The 20,762-nt window shown below is 44.1% G+C and overlaps 1 protein-coding gene across 1 annotated transcript; it reads right to left on the reverse strand.

Moving 5' to 3' along the window:
- Positions 1 to 127: 127 nt before the first annotated feature.
- Positions 128 to 19,820, reverse strand: glcci1a (glucocorticoid induced 1a). The gene is made up of 8 exons (XM_030789354.1): positions 19,421 to 19,820; positions 8,563 to 8,714; positions 4,906 to 4,995; positions 2,029 to 2,172; positions 1,684 to 1,833; positions 1,281 to 1,491; positions 844 to 964; positions 128 to 595 (listed from the first exon to the last, which is right to left on the reverse strand). The coding sequence occupies exons 1-8, from the start codon at positions 19,818 to 19,820 to the stop codon at positions 259 to 261; spliced, it is 1,605 nt and encodes a 534-aa protein (XP_030645214.1). The 3' UTR covers positions 128 to 258.
- Positions 19,821 to 20,762: the final 942 nt, after the last annotated feature.

The following is a 20,762-nucleotide window of genomic DNA, read 5'->3' on the forward strand; positions in this document are numbered from 1 at the left end:
ACTACTCCACTCACATCCCTGCCTAGAACAGTGTTTAAAAGTATGCAAGGAACATGAAGGTGATTTGTATGTAGGTTTTTTTTGGGGGGGGGGGCGGGGGGGGTTTGGGTGGCGGTGGGGACCTTGTTGCTATGCCATGCAGATAGTGGAAGTTCAGCAAAGAGGTGGGGGCTGGGAGGGGTGGGGGGGTCCTTCAGCAAGAGTGAGGGGGGTGGGGCATCTGGGATTTTGGGTGGCAGAGGCCAGCTCTGCCTGGCTTTAGCTCACAGCAAAGTCCTGTGGCTGAGAAGGAGATTCTGAGGGCGCCCCCTGGAGTTGGGAGGGCGAGGTGGCGGGCGATTCCGGGGGGTCGTCTGTGCTGGTGCTGGTGGAGACCTGAGTGGGGTGGAGGGGGGCGTAGGAGCCCGACGCGGCCGCTGGGAGGGCGGAGCTAGGGCCAGCCTCGGGGTCATCATCCTTGTCGGGTTGGGAGGAGCTGTGCTGAAGCAGAGAGCCAGGGAGTTTGACTGGACAGAAAGCCGAGCCGGTGGGAATGAAGTTAACTTTGTTTTTGTCTGGGCAGGAGAAGAGAGGGACGGTTGTGGACTGTCTAGACCTGAGAGAGGAAAAAGGCAGAACAGATTCACGTTTGTTTACATTCCTAATACACACAACCTAAAACCAGGGAAACATACACATGTACCACAGTGCATTTGGCTGACTCTGCATTGTCAGAGTGTGGAGATTGCAGATACTGGTCCTGAAGTAGATTCTCCTTATTCTCTCACAGACAGAGCGTGGGTTGCTATGAGCTAGTGATGCAGAAGGATCAGACATAGACTGTAGGATGAGAGCGCCACTCACGTCATTTCCTCAAACACTTTGATCTTCTCACAGCCCTCTGGTGGTTCCCGTTTGAACATGTAGCTGTTGTTGGGTTTTGGGGAGGAGGCGAACTTGGGCAGAGGGGAGCTACTGCCACTGTCTGTGGGGAGGAAGAAAGAACTCTTTAGAGAAAGGAAACACATCATACGCCAAACAACACAACACCCAGCCAGATTAAAATAAACAAAAACAAAAACAAGAAAAAAAAACACAAGAAAAAGAACCACATGAGCAGATTTTGAGAGATTTGATGCTGAGGCCCTCTGATAAACCACAGTTAACGGCATTAAATCTCAAAGTTCCCTTGAAACTGTAAAGATCTGGGAGACTCTGATGAACAGAAAGGGTGCATGGAAGTGATTGTCAAAATAATAGCAGTTACTTTCAGAAGTAAATCAGCTGTTCTCTCCCCTGACCTTTGTCTCTGTCGTCGAGCAGTTCGTCTGTGGAGTACGGGCTGCCGTCGTGCGAGCCGTGCGGGCAGGCGGGGGAGGGACAGGGGGACAGGCTGGAGCAGCTGCTGGAGCGACCAGGCACTGAGGGCGTCTGTGTGTCCACACTGCGACTGCTGCTGCTTCGCTGCTGAGGGGGAAAAGGAGCCCGTCGCCCGTCTGGAACCTCCAGTGCCTTAGAGAGAGAGAGAGAGAGAGAGAGAAAGGGGGGGTATTAGTTGTGAAAGCAGAGTTTTTTAAGAGTACTGCCAGTCTGACAAGCACTGACAAGCACTAGTGACAGCAGTATGAACACAAAACAAAACCTGGTCATTTTTATCAATGTTACGATACATCCATCGGTTGGGGTATATATATATGTGAGTACCTTCAGCTCCTCCTTTTCTCCGTTGTCTTTGATGAAGACTTTCTCCAGTTCGTGATTGATGCCCTCCATGCTACTGGGCACTCTGGAGATGGTGGGCTTTGGCACGGTGATGTTGGACAGCGGCATCTGCACTGACTTCGACATGGACAACTACAGGAGACAATCACAGTCATACACATTCAACGTTAACACACATTCACGTAGGTTCGAAAAACACATTCATACACAGGCTGATGCATTAAATTCAGTTTGAGAACTTAATTGAATAGTTTCTAAATACCCTCCACACATGGACGTGTCTGCTGACTGTACTTATACAAAAGCCCGTTGTGAGGGAGTGTTGACCTGAGTTTGGTTGCCTGTTGTGGTGGTGGAGGTGGTGTTGAGAGAGGTGATGGAGGGGACACAGCCCTGGAGTGGCGACAGACGATCTTTACTGTGGCGACCCCCCTGTTTACTGCGCTGGAGCTGCTGACGGAGCTTAGCAATCTGCTAGAGAGAGAGAGAAAGACAGAGAGAGAGAGAGACTGTGAAATTGTTTCTACTGTTCTAATATTGTTTGATCCTCATGTACAGAAAATGCTGGTGGCATTGACATATGAGCACTGACAGTGGAGAATGAATTGGTCAGAAAAATCATGGCTGAATATAAAACACACAGTCATCCAAGACACACAGTCATCTTTTCTATGATGACTCAGTGGCACCACAAGGGGGCGCTGCATAAAAGGAAACGAGTAGTTATGTGCGAAGCAGTTGAGCATGCGTCCACACTGCTGCAGCATGTGTGTGTGTGTGTGCGCGCGCACGCATGTGTGTGTAAGACACACTGAATGCACTAGTGGTCATTCTGACAGTTGAAATGCAGATGGCAAAAAGAACCTTTTTAAAGATAAGGATAAACTTCATGCAAAACAACATACTAAGCACTTACCTGGCAGCTACAGAAAACTGAATAGTTTGGAGCATATAGTCTGGAGCATAATATGAAGAATACAAGGTGCCAAGGAGTGAAAGCACCATCTTAGCATAGCAGCATGATCACTAGGTCTTTACTGAGGCTCCTCCAAGTTTATCTAGAGCACAGCCCACTTTGTCCAGTGGGTGTCTGAGAAAAACACAGCAAAACAAGTCTGGACATGCCACTCAGTGGTTCATTCACAATGCTAGTAGAATAAGAATTGGTTGACAATCATTTTAGCGCGTCAACATTTTTTTTTTTTTTCCTTCTATGGTAACAAAACAAAACAGGAAAACAAACAGACCAAACATCAACCGTCATGAAAAAGGCACTCTGTTTGTCAAGGGTGATATCTACGTTGACCTGGTCGCGTTGCGCTCCGCTAAATCTGTGTCAATAGCTCATTAAGGACCTTTGTGTACCGCCCGCTACATTTGGAATTAAAAATGTGGCGCAAGGTAATTAGGAGTGTCAAACCGTGTTTTGATACAGTCCATTCTGACTATAAGAACCGCTGTGATGTGAAAGAAAGAAGAGAAAAAAAAAACAGAAAGAGTGTTCTTGGAGTCAACATTTACCGGCGGCGCCATAAGTACTGGTGTGTCTGTAACATTAAACATGCAATAATTGAAAACACATAGTATGGTTCAGCTCTAATGAAGCAAACTGAATGCGCTTCCTTGTAAAACATCAGCTTAAGTCAATAAACATAGTCTAAATCCACTTAGGCAATGTAAAGAGCTGTGAGCTACTAAGTGGAAGCACTTGATGTAGACATGGCCAAAAAAAAAAATGTGTAGATTGAGGACATAGACTTCCTATACGTGATTAGGGGAAAATAGTTTAAAATCGCTCTCTCGGAAATACTTCCAAACGAGGCAAACAGCCGCTGGGCTGTTTACGACCTGGCCAAGGCCAAGAAACGTGCTATGTTTGCTGGGGTTTATGTTTAATGAATGACAAGTCATGATTTCTTGTGTGTTTATGAATATGGATATCATCTGCCTGCAGGAAGTAGTGTAGGGTGGGGTGAAAAGTCGAAACAAGAGCAGCCCTTGCACATGGGAAACTATTTTCAGCAAACACGACAGAGTTTCATAGTTTTACATAGCAATTTTACCACTGTTTCTGTTACACACAGCTGGTTGAACTAAGAAGGCACATTATAGAGGGTCGCATTTTCCTTACAAACAAAGCCTGTTGACAAACTTCAAAGCCTAAATGCTGAAACATTTGTATACTGTCTAGGACAATGCTAATGTACATTTTTTTAATGAAGGTTGATTCCCTGGAGGCCTTGGGTCTGAAAGATGCAGAATATGAAATGCAACTGGGAATTCCAGAGAACCAGATGCAGAGGAAGTCCAAAAAGAAAAATTACACCTCCACCTCAAAAAGCGGAAATCTAAACTAGGTGTGCGTGGACAATCCAAAAAGAACCTAAATTGTTGCAGCGTTAACAATCACAAGATTTTCCATGCTTGACCAATAACGTATTGGATCAGAGGGAAGGTGTCCCACAGCACGGTGCTGCTGAGTGACCACACACACACACACACACACACACACACACACACACATCCCCCCCCTGATGTGCTGCTGTGCATGTTACTGGCCTGGCTCTTATATCTACACCTGCATCATTGTTGGAGAGGCCACAGTTGCCTGGCCACCCATAAAGCATGTGAGGTTGCGGCCGTTGCTGAGAGGGGAAGTAAGCTGTTACGGAGGAGAGATAGCCTTATCTCCCTCCTCCCTCCCTGCAGCATCCTCACAGCCTGCACTGAGCCTTAACGATAAGCTCGCCTCATCTGAGCTAACGCTAACGCTACAGCCGAGCAGCGGAGGAAGTCTGAAGCCGCACAGGAAGTTATATATAGCGGCGGGCGTGCGGAGACAAGGACTGACTGGTTAGCGGCTGGCAGCTCCCCTCCGAGCTGGGCGAGAAAGGTTTCGTTTTTCATCTGCCTGCGTTTTCTGAGTGCATGTCGTCTCTTCGTATGGAGAGCTATATTGAGCCTTTGGGCAGGATGAGATCACTCTAAGCAAAGTGCACAACTCATCATTGTGCTTCTGTCGGGAGAACTACGGTTTCATAGCGCCTTAAATGATGAGGCGGTTTATACGCTTACACGTTACACATTTCATATTCAGCCTGGAAACACATGTAATGACAACGAATGGGCTGGGCGCTAGATGTGCTAGCTAGCCACTGTCAGCCAGTGTGTGCGTGTGTGTGTGTATGCATTAGGTTGCTTTACCTCTTTTAGCTGGTCAGCACTGCCCCAGGATGCTGAGCGCTGGTGAGTGCTCCTCTTTTCTCCCGTTTCTTCACTCCAACATCCAGGAGTCTGACACACACACACACACACACACACACACACACGTACATACATACATACACACACACACACACACACACAGAGAAACACACACTGTATCAACATCCATCTCCACGTTGCAATCATAACATAATCCCTAATAAGTTCTCCAAAGCATTTGAGTGGGCTTTAACATACATTTCTCTTACACCTTAATCTCTTAATGGACCCAAAAAAACTTTCAAGGACATTTCAAGGCAATACATAACACTGGGTTACATGATTCATTTATGTGTTTCTGTGTCTTCCAACACCCTCTCTCTCTCCCCTACACTCATCCCAGAAACACACACTTGAGTGCAGTATGTTGAGTGCACTCAACTGAGGTCTGGAAATACCAAGGCCCAAAGCACAGCTGAGAGCGATAATTTTTTTTTTTCTTTGAAAAAGCAAGCGGTTATAAAAAGACGCTAGCGTCCCTTGGTGACCCCCTGGCTGACCTCCGCCAACAGACGGAGTTTTGGGGGGGGGGGGGGTCTGGAGGAGGAAAAAGAAAAAGGCTTTTTCTGATGCATGCTGGCCTCCGAATCACGGGCAGCTGGGACCCGGGGCTGGTTTGGAACAGCAGACTTTAAAAGGGTTCCTGTGGTCGGATAAAGGAAACCACTGTGTGTGTGTGTGCATGCTAGTTTACCTTCTGGAGAGCTCAGCTCAGAGCCCCAGTACATATAACTGGAGCAGTCATGCATGAGGACGGGTTTTTTAGCAGCGCCTGTGGGGGTAAGCAGAGGCCGTCACTGCTTGGGCTAGCGGCAGAGTCATGAAACGGTGAGGCCCTCTTTCATTCATCTGCCCGATAGACGTCACATTTCAAAGGCTGCCCTTTTGTAAATAGATCAGCACAGGAGCAAGCCAGGAAATGGAGAGAGGGAGAGGGGGAGAGAGAGAGATAGAGAGAGAGAGAGAGAGAGAGAGAGAGAGAGAGAGAGAGAGAGAGAGCTTTGAAGCCCCCCCCCCCCACCATTTTTTCATGGCCTCTTTTGAAAAAAGGTGAGGAAGAAAGAAACAGGGGAAGACAAAAACAAAAAAACCATGCACGTGGAGTTGGATGCGGTCACCTCTTCACAGAGGAGGACGTGCATGAGTGCTTGCCAGAGTGGGTTTAGATACGGAGTAAACGAGCACTGCACCACACAGGCAAGCTCTCGCAAGGCCAGAGGACAGAGGGTGAAACCAAAGGCGCAGTGTGTTAGGAGACACACACACACACACACACACACACACACAGAGAGAAACACACACGCACTCACACACACACACACACACACACACACACACAGAGAGAGAGAGTAGAGAGGGAGAGAGAGGTTGAACCAGAAAAGAAAACTTTACCAAAATATATTGCACATCTATTCCAATGGACACTCACACTATTTCAGGGCTCGATATAAGGAAATTGTCTAGTGTTGTGAAAGTATCTCTGGTTTTTGTACAGTCAAAAGTGGATGACACAATGCAATAGAAAGCCACTGATGGGGCACCTAATTAACAAATGGTCAAAATGCCTGATAAAGTCTGATAATTATACATACATACACACACACACACACACACACACACACATATATACATACACACACACACACACACACACACACACACACACATATATATATATGTGGGCAGGGGCAGGGGCAGAAGCAGAGGCAGGGGCAGAGGTAGAGGCAGGGGCAGGGGCAGGGGCAGAGGTAGAGGCAGGGGCAGGGGCAGGGGCAGAGGTAGAGGCAGGGGCAGAGGCAGGGGAAGAGGCAGAGGTAGAGGCAGGGGCAGGGGCAGAAGCAGAAGCAGGGGCAGAGGCAGGGGCAGGGGCAGGGGCAGGGGCAGGGGCAGGGGCAGGGGCAGGGGCAGAGGCAGGGGCAGAGGCAGAAGCAGGGGCAGGGGCAGGGGCAGGGGCAGGGGCAGGGGCAGGGGCAGGGGCAGGTTGCTGTGCAGCACTGAAAACAGGATGCACGGGCCCAGGCACACTCTCAGTGTTTATCAGAACCCTGCGGTTGAGAAAGAATCGGGTGACGCTACTTAAGACGACGGCTGAGAAACATGCAGAAGAAAAGCTATTCGACCATAAGATTCCACTCAAAGGAAAATGTAAATGAGAATGAAACTGTAACTCGATAAAAGAAATACTATTCAGTATTTTTAGAGCCCCAAAAACCCGCGAGATTAGCATATGACCTCACTTGCGTATGAATGTGTACTTTTTTTTTTTTCCTCTCAAGGGAGTGCCTGAGGCATATTTGTTCTTGACCTGCATCTCCACTTGAGCCAGCTGGCAGCTTTACATACACAGAACTTAATGTAAGCATGCATTTCAAGAAAAGCAGAACATGTGCTGACATGTCTCATTGTGTCATAAACCGCTCGGAATTTCAGAGCTAGAGAGAGGACTGCAAGCAATCCACGACAGCGGTAGAGAAGGAGAAACAGGATACCGGTAAAAATTAGAGTAGTCTAGCTGCAGTCTCCTCTCTCTCTCTCTCTCTCCAAAAAAAAAAAGGTTCAGTTGACATGCAGAGCTTGTAAAGTAGGATCACACACATGTTGGTTCCCCACAAATGGACCTTTGTGTGGCTGAAAGGCAGGGCCTGGTTAATGAGTGCTAGGGGCAAGGGGTCATTGCCTTTGGAAAGACTCGGCTAATACAGGTGCTAAATCTCACCCTGACAGTGGAGGCAGGTGGTGTGCGGGACTTGGGGGGGGGGGGATGGGGGGGCTGTACTAGAGGGACTCTAAAACACCTGGCGACAGGTGAGAGCAAGCTAATCAAACACCTAGTCACCACCTGTACACATCAGTGCATCAGTTTCAACTACATTTGAAGTAATTGAGGGATTTGATAAGAACCCAGTTATCCAGATTCTAAACCATCAGATGAGGATGCATTGTGAGACCAGTTTTTATCTTATTTCTATGGGAATAGTAAAGACACCTCTGTAACTGGTGCTATTTAAACTGAATGATGCGTTCAGGGCTAAAAGCCCTCTGACAAACACGCACACATGATCACCGCTCGGTTATCCGGTGGAGAGCTTGCTCGCACTTTGGATGACGCTTTTGTAACATCTGCTTTGGAGATCCTTTGCAGTGGTAAAAAGCTGTCAAAGAAAGATCTTAAACACAATCCACATACCTGATCAATATCTGCACATATTTAAACAAGACAGGTTTAACCGTGTTTGACACGTCACAAACGAGGTGAAGCCTTTAAGATGAATTTCAAATCTTTCAGAGAAATCATTTGGTTAAATTTAATACCACAACTGACACGCACAGACTCAACGAACCATCGCAATTTAAATATTTGATCTTTAAAGATGACAAGATTAAAACCTTCTGCCTTCTACCTCTCCGTATCTCCAACCATCAGCAAACGCGAAGCTCGCAGACAGATGTGTGTGGATGGTGAAAACAGTATGCTGATCCTGATAATATGCAAATGGCGAGTTATTCAACCTCTGCTGGAAAGCAGAAGCCACCCAGACAGGCCGAGCTGTAACCAGGCAGAGAGCGGTATGGAGAGGGTAAGAGCTCTGGGCCTACCTGAGTGGACTTGTCTTTCATGCACGAGGGGTAGTGCACATGGGGATCTCGCGGCCACTGCCCGGTGAGGTAGGGTCCGGTAATCGCTCCCAGGGAGGAAGTCCGTCGGATGGTCCCCGCGGTTCGCACCTGCTGCGACTTCGACCTTTCAACTAATGTGGTGAGAGAGGAAAAGAAAGGGAAAGACAGACGTGGGAGGGAAAGAGATAAAGAGAGTATAAGCGGAAGAGCAAAAAATTTGATTGCAGTATGGTTATTCCTGTTGTACGTATCACAAGTTAATATGTACACAGGATGCGTTAAAACAACACTCCGCATATCCACAGGAAAATAATCTCTTTGAAGCAGCATTCAAATCGTGTTTTATTCCAACAGCTCCCGTAATCATTAACCAAAAAGGTGTAGGGCTTATCGGCACTATCTCAAACGCACCTTTTGTCAGTAATGGATGGGGTCACGGTGTACTAATCCAGGATGACAGGATCCCAGATCATTTATTAGGGAAGGGAGTGTTGATGCAGATTATTTCCACACTCTCCTTCACCAGAGTTTGTTTTGTTTAATGCCACCGGCACAAAAGCACCCAAGCTTTAAAGAAAAAAAAGTTGGGTTTTTTTGTTTTTATCTACAGAGTAAAGATTTCAAAAGTAAGAGGGGTGTTTTTGGGGATGGGCGGCGGTTAACGGTACAGGATTGTACGTTTTCTGTAAGGAAGCCACTCTAGAGGTCTTGCTTACCCTTTATTTGAGGGCAAGCAGGACAAGTCCATTTCAAAAGCAACCGAACACCTGATAAAAATACCTCAGACATATCCCTCGTCTCCCAGAGACCGAGGTGGGGACGGGAATTAGGTCAAGGACGTGTGAATATCATGTTAACCATAGTCGGAGCGTAGCACCTTTCTGCCGTGGAAAGGACAATATTTACGCCTCTCTCTCTCTCTCTTCTTCCTCTCTCTGCGGCACCGCTGTGCAGACAGTATCAGAGTTCCCAATCACCTTTATGGGTTTCAACAGTCAGTCTCAGGTATCTGTGTAAATACAGCAGCCCAGGGCGTCTAAAGTAAATGGAGCTGGGGCTTTTTATGAAAAACAGAGCCCTGGGAGGCAAACACGGCTCTGTGCCCTTGAGCCAAAGCTGACCAAACAGGACGGGTGTCTAAGAACAGCATTCCTTTATCGTCACATGAGACTGCACAGACGCTGCATCCTCTGCTGAACCTCACATTTCTGAGTGAGGTGTTAGATATGGTTGCTTTTTTTTTTTCTTTCTTTTTTTTTTTTTTTTAACGTTACTTTTTTTGGGGTGGGGGGTGGGGGGTGGGGGTTATCCTGATGCACGCATGCACTACGTGAGAGATGGCATTTGAGCAGTGCAACCTCAAGATCGGGGAAATGCTTTAGCAAAGACCTAGAAACTGTGTTTTGGTCATGTCTGTGTGGAGGGGTTTTGGCTGAGTGCTGTTTTACTGCTGAGCGTGCAGATCTGGCGGTGGTTCACACAACAGCCCATTTTCAGCTCTCGCCTCGCAGAAGGCTGCAAAAGATTCACACACCCACTGTAATTATCTCATCATCATTGTCTGCTGCTGCGCTATAAACTGTAAATCGCCAAGTTCAAATGATTATTAAGTAGAGACATAAGAGCAAGCTGTCTTAAACCTCAAAAGTCAACTTAATGCAGACTTTAGAATGTTTGGACTAACATGTAGTTTCTTTTTCTCTCTTTCTGTCTCTCTCTTCACTCTCTCTCTCTCTCAAATTTAAGCAGAAGACAAATAACATGAAGAGTTCTGGAAGCATGTTGTGTATATGCAGAGCGGACATTTGTTCCAGTGACAAACACAGTCAACTGGTGCAAAGGGGATTACTTTATGCATTCTTAATTTGCACAGCAAATTTAGGCCCAAGCTAAAAAAAAAATTTAAAAAAAAAAAGAATTGCAACTATTCCTCTACAGTGTGTGCAGTTTAGCTTAGCTTTACTACACTTCCCTCCTAGTGGAGCTCGACTGGTCCAAGTTCCAAAACCAAAGGGAAAAATCCAGGAGGACTGTTTATTACTAGGGGTGTAACGGTTTTGCGCTGAACCCCAAAGTGGCGGTTCTGTAGTCCACAGATCGGTTTACGGTACGTGTGCAGTGATCCGTGAATTTTCCCTTTTTTTTTTTTTTTTTTCCTTTTTTTTTTTTTTTCAGTGGTTGCAACTCAAGTTTTTTCTTTCGAACATGATGCCAAATGAAAGGGAAACCATAATGTTAGCATAGGAGATCATTCCACATGCTTTGTGCCTTTGTTCATGAAGAATAACAGTAGTCATAATTTTGAAGGCAGTACACATTTTCTTTTTCTTTTCATTCCTCAGTGCAAGAAAAATATACGTACGGTGCTCACTGTGCAATGCACAAATGCGTTTACTGAGCGGACTATTCCAACGGCTTTAGTGCCAATGTCCACCAGGTAACTATTTTAAATAACAGTCAAACACACGCCGTCATTATTCAGGTCATAAACGATCTAAGTTATACTGGAACATACAAATCCACATAAATGATTAAACTTGATCTAATCTCTAGGCTTCTCCATGCGGTAACTTGTTGTTTTTTTATCAAACTAGCCGTGCGCTGATCTAAGAGAGGTCAGAGATGTCAGTCACTGTTTTGCAGTCGTCATGCGTTTCTTTTCCTGCTGAAATGGCGCACTTGACCGACAGTCCCAAGTTTAGCTTCATCATGCTGATTTTCTAGGAGATGAACTTTAGATAACTGGTGCTACAGTTAAGATTTCTTGTGGTCATTTTCTTTAAAAAGAACCTTAAAATACAGTGTCCTGTTACTTAAATGTATTCCACTCATTGTCATTTGCCTTAAAATAACTGTTGCTCAGGTGTTGTTTTCAGACAGTCCAAGATTCTCTAAAACTAGAACCCTAAAAGAAAAGGTAGGGAAGGTTAGTTTTCTTTCCTTCTCACTTTTAAATAGCTTCGTTGGCGTTTCTATTGAATTTGTCTTCTTCTGTTAAATTTGCATATGCCTTAAATTAAAATGAAAGAAAAACTTGAGGTCTAAGGTGGTTACATTTTCTGTCGAGCTAAAGCCAAAGCATGACAGAAACCGAACCATGGACCAAAAACCAAAGTATAAACAGAAGCATGAATTGGCTGAAACATTACACTTCTTTATTACTGATACATTATTTGCTTCATGGATCAGTTCTATTGATAAGTCACTTTGGATAAGCACATCTACTCAACAAGTTAGCACAAATTTGTTTTACCTTTCAAGAAATTCAATCAAAGTGGAGACAAAACTCTGTAATACAAGTGGAACATTTTTATTAAGTACGTGAGATATTATAAACTGGAGTTCTGTAGAATCAGTGTATTAAACTTTGGCTCAGACAGTCAAAGTGAACTCAACACATCTCAGTATATCTTCCACAGACTAAACACAACCTAGCCTGACTCCAACCTAAGAACCATGTTCAAATTAAACTGTGACAAATCTCTTGAAATGTTCCTTTTGAAAGAACTGTTTGCATTGAAAGAATGTATCTGAGATGTATACGTATAATGGCAACAATAACTCTATCAAATGTAAATTATTTTTCTAAATGCCTGAATGAACCGAGTTTCAACCCTGGACAACCCCGGGCAGTCACGTACTTCAGAAAGACCTAGAATGTCTTCGAAAACAGGATCTAAACGGTGAATCTGGGGCAACACTAAGCTATGCCCTCACCTGCTGATCTGGGGACAGTGTTTTCTTCATGACCTAAGTGCTGAAGTACAGACTGAAGTTGAGAGCAGAAACTTAATGATGCGAAGACTAAATTCTGCAGACAAACTGTAAAGTAGCTTTGTGGCTTTAACAGCTATGCTAATTTGTGGGACACCCTAGGCATTGTAACACAGACACACACAGACACAGAGTTGCAGACTCAGAGCTGGCCCTGTATCCAACTTGCCCAAATGCCTCACAGTGGGACTCCCAGAGTGTGGATAGCATTTGGTTACTGATGCCCTGGCACCAGGCTTTTTGCCTCCCTGCTTTTTTACAGCTTCCTGAGAGCAGATGGAAAGAAGGGCAGAGGCCCATGCCAAGAGCCCTCACAAGAGAGCACACTGACACTTTCACAGCACGGCACAGAGAGGGAGAGAGAGAGACAGGGAGAGAGAGAGGCCTTAAAAGCTACACGTCGTGCGCTCTCTCTCCAAAATGTCTTAATTTCGTATTGGAAAGCTGCGTAAATGGTTCTACACAAACTGTATGCGTGAGTAATAGGTGACATTTGTGTTCAGTACTGGACGTGCAAAGAGAGAGAGAGAGAGAGAGAGAGAGAGAGAAAGTGTGAGAGTGAGTGGGTGCCAAGCATTAAAAAAAAAAAAAATGAAAAAATAAAAAAAAAATACACTGAGTGTCAAATCATGTGGTTGTTTAAAATGTTGACTAATTTCTAGATGACCTCATCAAAGGTATCTGTTTTCATCCAGTGAGTAAATTACACTACCACAACAATCCACGCGAATTTTGAAAACTGTAGGCAGGGTTTGAGTACAAAGAGGACAGAAATATATGCATGCTTATGTGTGATATTATCTATACGTTGCTGTCAAATCACAGTTTGTAAGTAACCTAATACCAAACGACACTTGAAATTTGAACTCGCAGTGACAGTCATCTCAGATACAGCGTGCGCATGTCAGCAGACAGTCAGACGTTCGCTAAATCTATATAAAATAAATCTCTCAGTAAAATTACTCATGAAAGGTACGCGAATGCACGTACCATAAAAGTCTGAAATGTGGAAGCTTCACGGTTTCATAAGTCAATATGGTCTCTATGGGGAGTTGATTTGCATAGCAGAAAACACGGCTGCTATTGTATGACAGTCATCAGCCCAGTTGGGGGTTCTGTTGGGCAGGTAGGTTTCACACTGAGAAACCAAAACTAACCGAGAGGTTGGGAATATGCAAATGTGAACTTTTCTCCTCAAAAAAAAAAAAAAAAAAAAAAAGTCATGTCCTCACATATCTCCTCTCCTGTAGTTTAGAACTAAAGGGACAGACTATGCACATGAGGCACACGACATTACTACATGACACATTCAAAAGTCAAGGACTTTAAAACAACAAAAAAAGGACTTAAAGTTAACTGTTCATTTTCCCTTAACAGTTAGGTCACCATCTTCTAAATGTGCCAGTAAACCAGATGAGGTTTACATGTTCACACAAGTTGAGGCTTTGTCCAAGATTACTTTTGTTTAACCTGAAATCTTACTCTACCACTATCATATCTAAAATTAAGTTATAAAAACGGTCTTCAAATTCATTGTCTTGACTCATGTGTAACCTTACCCACCTCACACTGTAATGACACACACAATGAAAAGTATAGGCTGGATTTAACTGTATTTCCATACACTTAAATCCAGATTTCAAGAAAATACTGGACAGACAACAGGAGTGGCAGGGAGCCTAAATTTTAATCTCACCGTGTGCGTATAAAAGACAATGTGCTCCAGAGACCAGATGCTGAAGGGCTTGAGTCCCGAAAACAGGCTTACGGATGAGAAACTTCTCTGACCCAGCACAAAAGAGCAAAGAGGAAACATTCAACGCAACAGAGAAGGGAAGAGCTTATTTCACCCACAGTTTTAAAGGTGATAAATCCACTTCCTATGAGGCGAAGTGAGTATGTTCGCTTCTGGGCAAATGCACCAAGCTTGCGCGTTAACACTTCTTGATCCAAACGCAGATCGGGATGAGAAAATGTCATGTGTGAAGCACGTGAGGGACAGCTGAGTGTTTAACTTACTCTGCTGAATATTTTAATGAGTAATAAAATGTCATCCAAGTCATGTTTTTCTCTGGGTGTTCTCAATGCAGTTCTCAAACCATACTTCACAATGTCTTGTCTTTGTGTTAATTTCAAGAGACAGGAAGCAAACGCGTCGGCACCCCGACGTGGAGGTAGCAGACCCTCACCACGTCACTGGAGTGAAGGCTCCACAATTAAAACGGGCACACAGTGAAAATCTAATGACAACGTACTATGCACAGTGAATCACACAATGTGGTATTACTGTAATCTGCTTTGGATAACCAGTTCTGCATTAACAATCGCCTGTTTGTTTCCCCATTGCCATACACATGTGTTACTTCATGACTAACTGACCTGTAGGTTGCAAAGGCGCCTGACAGAGTGAAAAATCAGTCTGACACAGGGATCTGAGTACTACACTGAAAAGTATCCTAATGTAGATGGGTAACACAATGCAGTGTAAAAGGGCTAAAATAGTGCGTAACAGTCCTCAGGAGACTACCATATCCTGTTCTTCAGTGTCTGAGGGGAACAGGACCTCCATCACAATGACACTTACACTCACCACTCTGCTGTGTGGAACAAAAATGAGAAAAGTTCCAAAGCAATACTAGACCTGAAATAAAACTTCTTGCATGCTTTCCTGTGATTTCAGTGTTTTCCACCCCGACCCAAAATAGAGATGTAAACAATGGAAGGACTAAAGTTATAAAAAAAAAAAAAAAAAAGGCTTGGGCAGATCCCAGTTGGGTCTCTCAGTGGGGTTTTTCTCTGCTATGGAAAGTCTATTGCTCTCTAGTTTGACATTGGCTTGTCATACAAGTATGTACTAACTTACGACAGCTGGCCTCTTCTATTACTACAGCTGCTTCTTTTTTTTTTCCTGGGCAAACATTAAATTCTGCGCATGGGAAATGTCCAAATTAAAACGCGGTTTATTTCAGAGACTATGAATGAAAATAACCGTGACAGCCGAATCATTCGTACAGTTCTGCATCGTACATCTAAATTAAATTATGTGTTTTCATAAATGTAACTAACACTGGAGGACAGATTGTGAGCATTCCAACTGTTCAAACTACACAAAACTGGTTTGGCACAGACTTGTAGCAGGGGGGTGGGGGGTGTGTGTGAGATGATGTTCTAGAATGAGCAGGTGGGGGGGGGGGGGGGGGTTTGCTTTCTCAATTAGACTTATGTCATTGGGGGATGTCCTAATCTGTCATAATCCCTGTGTGTCCGCCTGGAGTGAATATGATGAGAGTTCAGCTGTGGGTCAAAAAGCTCCTGCTCTCCAGCCGTCTGACCTGTCTGTCCTCTCCACAGACCCTCACACAGCCGTCCTACACATTAATCCTTTACCATGAACCTGTCTGAGAACAAATCATGCTCACAAGTAATACTACGACACTACTGTGGAATAGTGACACAGAAGTTGTGTTTTGTTTTGGATGTTTTCTTTTGGTGAGACACTTTTGGTGAGTCAAGTTGTGCAGGAGACATTTCCATTCCATCGGAGGCAGTCACAGAAACGTGTGAGGTCTCTGGTTGATAAGGCGCTCTAGAGCTCTTATCCTGCAATGTAGAGCAATGTGATGAATGGTGTAATTCAACCCATGAATAATATAAACCCATGTATGCTATTAGGTCCTTCAGTGCTACAGCTAATATTCATTTCATTAAGACAGCAGTGCTTCAGTAATGGCTGTGTTAAGTTTTTAAATTAGTAATACAGATGTGGTGAAAATAAGAACGGTACTAATATGGGTGTGGTGTGTCGTTGTTCTCGTTTGTGTAGGAGTTAAACTGTTGCGAGGTTTCTCTAGTCTCCTGTAGAATAATTCCTCTATGCTGTATGATTTATGGAGGACTAGACCACGAGTTAATGAATTCAGGCATCGCTACATGCCTTCAGCCTGACTCCGATCAGCTGGGACGACATACCACAGATATACAGGTTTAGATCTGTCATGAGTGTAGACCCACATGTGGTCTTCACTGAGGACAGTGTACGACTAAAGAGGCAGCCCAAGTTTCCTGCTGGCCACCTGAGTAAAAGAGGAAGCACGATTTCTCACTTTTCAGCTGACTGTGCCAAGGGGTGTGTATTTTAAACCATTCTCAGTCATCACGGCTCACGCGCAGAAGATAAAATAGGTACCAAAACTGTGTAACTTTTCATTTTCTCTACTCTGTTTCTCCTTCAGTGCCGATGCACTCTCAAAGTTACAAATGTTGTTCCTCTTTTCATGCCCACGTCTCCAGACCGCATAAATGTTTGAAAAATTGCAAAATCGTATTCTTTTGATCCAATTTATTTGCTTTGAGAACAGTCTCTTGGGTTTCATGCGGCAAAATCTGCTGGAACTTGAAAAGCAGATGAATGGGACGCCAGTAAACATAATTGATGATTTCAACGGACATATTGGTCCTCTACGTTAATTGCCAAAACCTCCTCTTTAGAATAACTTTTTTTTTTTTTTTTTAAATCCCTGGTGACATTGGAATAATGTTTTAAACATCACCAAAGTAAAAGCAGGTCATAAAGTCATAACTATACCATACGTATGACGCTATGGGAGTTTTGCTTTGAGGGGAAATGAGGGTTAATAGTTAACCAAACAAGACAAATTCTAAACAACTATGGCCCTCACACCCTTCCCCCTGTGACTTCAACATATTTTGACAATGTGGGAGCAATGCAAAATCCAACACACTGCCCTGAATCGACAACACAGACAAAGCTGTCTTCACTGAACACATCTCAGTTACGAGACAATCCGCACCGTTTGTCAGTTTATCATACAATTCTTTGTGGGGAATGGATATTCAATGGTAAAAGAATTCGTGGGTGCTTGGAAGTTGATGAATGAAAGATATTTACTGTATGAAAGTGTCTCCACTTGGACCATGTCTGGCGCTGGTGATGACGTCATCTCTTTAAGCCTTGTAAAGATCATGGGTTAAAATGTCAGCCCTGTGCATTTTACTATACATCTGCAGCGTCTGAAGCCATAAAAGCCATAAAAGCTGTTGACAAGCTCGGCAGCCATTAAACAAACAAAGCCCATGCAGCACTACCATCACTTCTCACACTTTTGAGTGAGTTACATAATAAGAGGCTACTAACCACACACAGTGACAGCTCAGCTGCACAGTTGGAATACATTTGCCCACTGAAACCTAATTAAAAAAAAAAACACCCATGACCAAACAAAACCTAACACACACACACACACACTACACGAGTAAGGCTAATCATTAAACCCTTCAACCGTCTACATGTCTATGAATAATTCTGACAAAGGTGAGCCCACATGCCTTTAATGGTAATCAACTTGCTCCTTTTGGTAGGAGTTGTTGCACAATGATGTTCTGTGCAAGTTGCATCCAAGTTATGGAATCCTCATCTGGTTAAAGTGAAAATCATTTCAACTGGGAAGTGTGGAACTCAAACATTTAAGGTGTCCAACCACACACATTGTTTTCCATCATTACTTACTCTTGGCCCCTAAGAAGCTGCAGAATGCACTACTCTGCAGTACATTAGAGTGTTGGGTTGCCATTTTGAAAAAGGGTATATAATCCAACGTCCATTATTGCTTTGCAATAATCAGGCTGGACAGCTGAAATGCCATGACAAGCATAAAGATTCAGGGCCTACACTCAAAATAACATCCTAAAGGTCACATTGGTAAAGGAGAAAAGAAAACCTCCAGCTGTGTCAATGAGAGAAAAAAAACAAAACAAAACAAAAAAAAACATTGCTAACCCAGTCATCATTGACAAACAAGTTCACTTACACAGTCTTTACTCTGAACATACCTAGTAAAAGGAAATGGTTGGAGCCCATTCTGCAAGATGAGCCATAAACACAAACATTTAAGCTTGGCTGGGCATTATGCAAGTCCAATCCAATCAAGCACTTTGGGCTACATGTCCTTAAAGGTTAGAGTATGTCACGTCATTATCATAAGTTCATCATTAACCAACAGTTCTGAGTTAAATGACTTCACTCCACACTATGCATATCTTCGGACCTTGAATATTGCATATAGTAATAAAAAGAAGGACAGCATCTGAGGTTCCCCTTCTTGAATTCACTCACCCTTACCCACGAGACCTCCAATGTACAAATAAGATAAAACCTCAAGTACTGATGACTTTCTCCTGTTTTCCAAACGCGCACTCTAAACCTTGGACGAAGAAAACGATTGCTGCAATAGCAAAGTCCATGAAAGACCACATAATGTGTGTCACAGCTGCTATGTTTATGTCTTCGATGCGCAGCAAGGCCCATTTCTGTTTAATACAACCTTCCAATTACCGACGTAATTCTTTCCATCCTTTCCATGTTGAACAACAACGCTCTCGTTATAGCCTGGGAAAATACTTACATGCTCAGTCATTATCAGCACTCCTGGCTGAGAGTTGAAGCTCGAGCGATTGCATGTCCTGTACTTATCGTTGCCAACATTTTATACAGCCAGCCAAGGAGAGTCGTGTTTATCAGACTCGAGCGCTAGCTTAGCAAGGCAGCCTCGGGCTGAGGTGCATCAGCTGAGACACGATACAAATTTAAACCAATGCTCATCACGATACAATTAATACATCTCCTTTATAGCTTTCTGCAGATATTAAACTAATGATTGCACTGACTGGCATTGTCTGGTCTGCAAACAGAACGACCAACACGGAAAAAAACAAATGGGCAAGTGGGCCAATGGCGTTTACTTAGCCACCCATACATTTCTGATGGTAATGAATATGACCAGTTTGCTTATACGTTATGTGTAAAATTATTCGCTGGTTTTGTAAGAACACATCTTTCAATTTGTCAAGAGCGACATGCATGAAAGATTCCCCCCCAGTGTTAGAAGATAACGCACGTCATCAAAGAAAACAAGGCACCACCAACAGTCTGACCCACTTAAATGGCTAGCAGTGAGCTAACATTGCTACGTCTGATGCATGATGGATGGCTGGATGCAGAGAACGAGAGAAAGATTAAACATCACAATTCGCTGTTACTGTTTACCTCTGAAAACGGGCGAGTTCGGACAGCGTTCTGGAGAACTCTTGTTGTCAGGCGGGGAGCGTCTCTGTCTTGCGACCAGCCTTGCGTCCACCGAGCCGTTTCCAGCCGGGCTCGCAAGCAGCAGCTGCGTCGGGCTGGTGGGACTGGAGCAGCGGGACGTTGACGGTCCTGTGTTGCTCCCAACTGAGATGGAGGAGGGAGAGCGGGTTGGGCTGTGCTGATTTCCACGCAATAGCTGGTAGGGTACCGTGGCACGAATGGGCTGCAACCGGCTCGTGTTGCCACTGCTGTTGTTGCTGCTGCAGTTGCCGCCGGTGGCTGAAGAGGTGGGGGACCCGTCATTGCTGCGTTTGACCCTCTGTTGCTGCTGATGCGTTGAGTTCGCAGATGAAGCTGACATGATTGCCACGAAGTACCAACAGTTCTACTTAGGGAAGTATATGGCATCCAAAAATTAAACTCTATATTTATAAAAATCGATAACAGTTCCCCCGGGCAACGGTGAAAAAAACTTACTTTAAGAACAAGGGAATTTAGTCCATGATGAACTGCGAATCACATTTAAGAAGCCAATTCAGTTTGTTTTCTGCGGATATGAATTAGCTTGCTGGTAACAGCTACATTTTTAGCAGTGTAGGTTCCCGCATCGAAATGTTTTGGTCCTTTTGAATTGTCAGCATTGCCGTTGCAGAGAATGGGTTACTTTTGACTTTAAAGTGTCTTAAATGTAACTTAACTCTATACACGTGTTAAAATAAAAACTTCACATTGGAGAAATGTAATCCTATGTCGTAAGTCTCGGCACCCCTCTGGCCTTACGTTACTCCAAATGACAAACACTGCATCCGCACAGCCACTGGCTGAAATATGCGGGCAGGATACTACGGTGAGAAGCTACCATTTGATTGGTTCGTGCTCTAGATAAAGTAAAAAGTCATTGGTCCAAAATCAATGACTGACTGCAAAATGGCAAATAGATTCATTGAGGTTTACTACATCTTGGATTTACACTTTCGTCTGAACCGCTATTGGTTATGAAGGTAATTGACAGGTTCATCAACAACAAGGGGATACGCACTATAAAGTCTGTACAGACATAGTAGTCCACGAATATCGAAATATTTGTCGAACAAATCACAGCCTGAGATAACAAAATGGAAAAAGTTGTTGCGGTTGGGAAATATAAAGAATTATTAACTTACTCGGAAACCAGCGAATAAAAAGCCATGCCCGTGTTCTACACTTTGCGAAATCAGTAAATAAACTTAAGATTTATATTTAAGGGAAAACAAATGTGTACCATACTCTTTTAAATTATTTTAATAAAATACCGCATGACAAA

This window comes from Chanos chanos, chromosome 12 (assembly GCF_902362185.1).
Source record: "Chanos chanos chromosome 12, fChaCha1.1, whole genome shotgun sequence".
In the NCBI taxonomy this organism is placed as follows: Eukaryota; Metazoa; Chordata; class Actinopteri; order Gonorynchiformes; family Chanidae; genus Chanos; species Chanos chanos.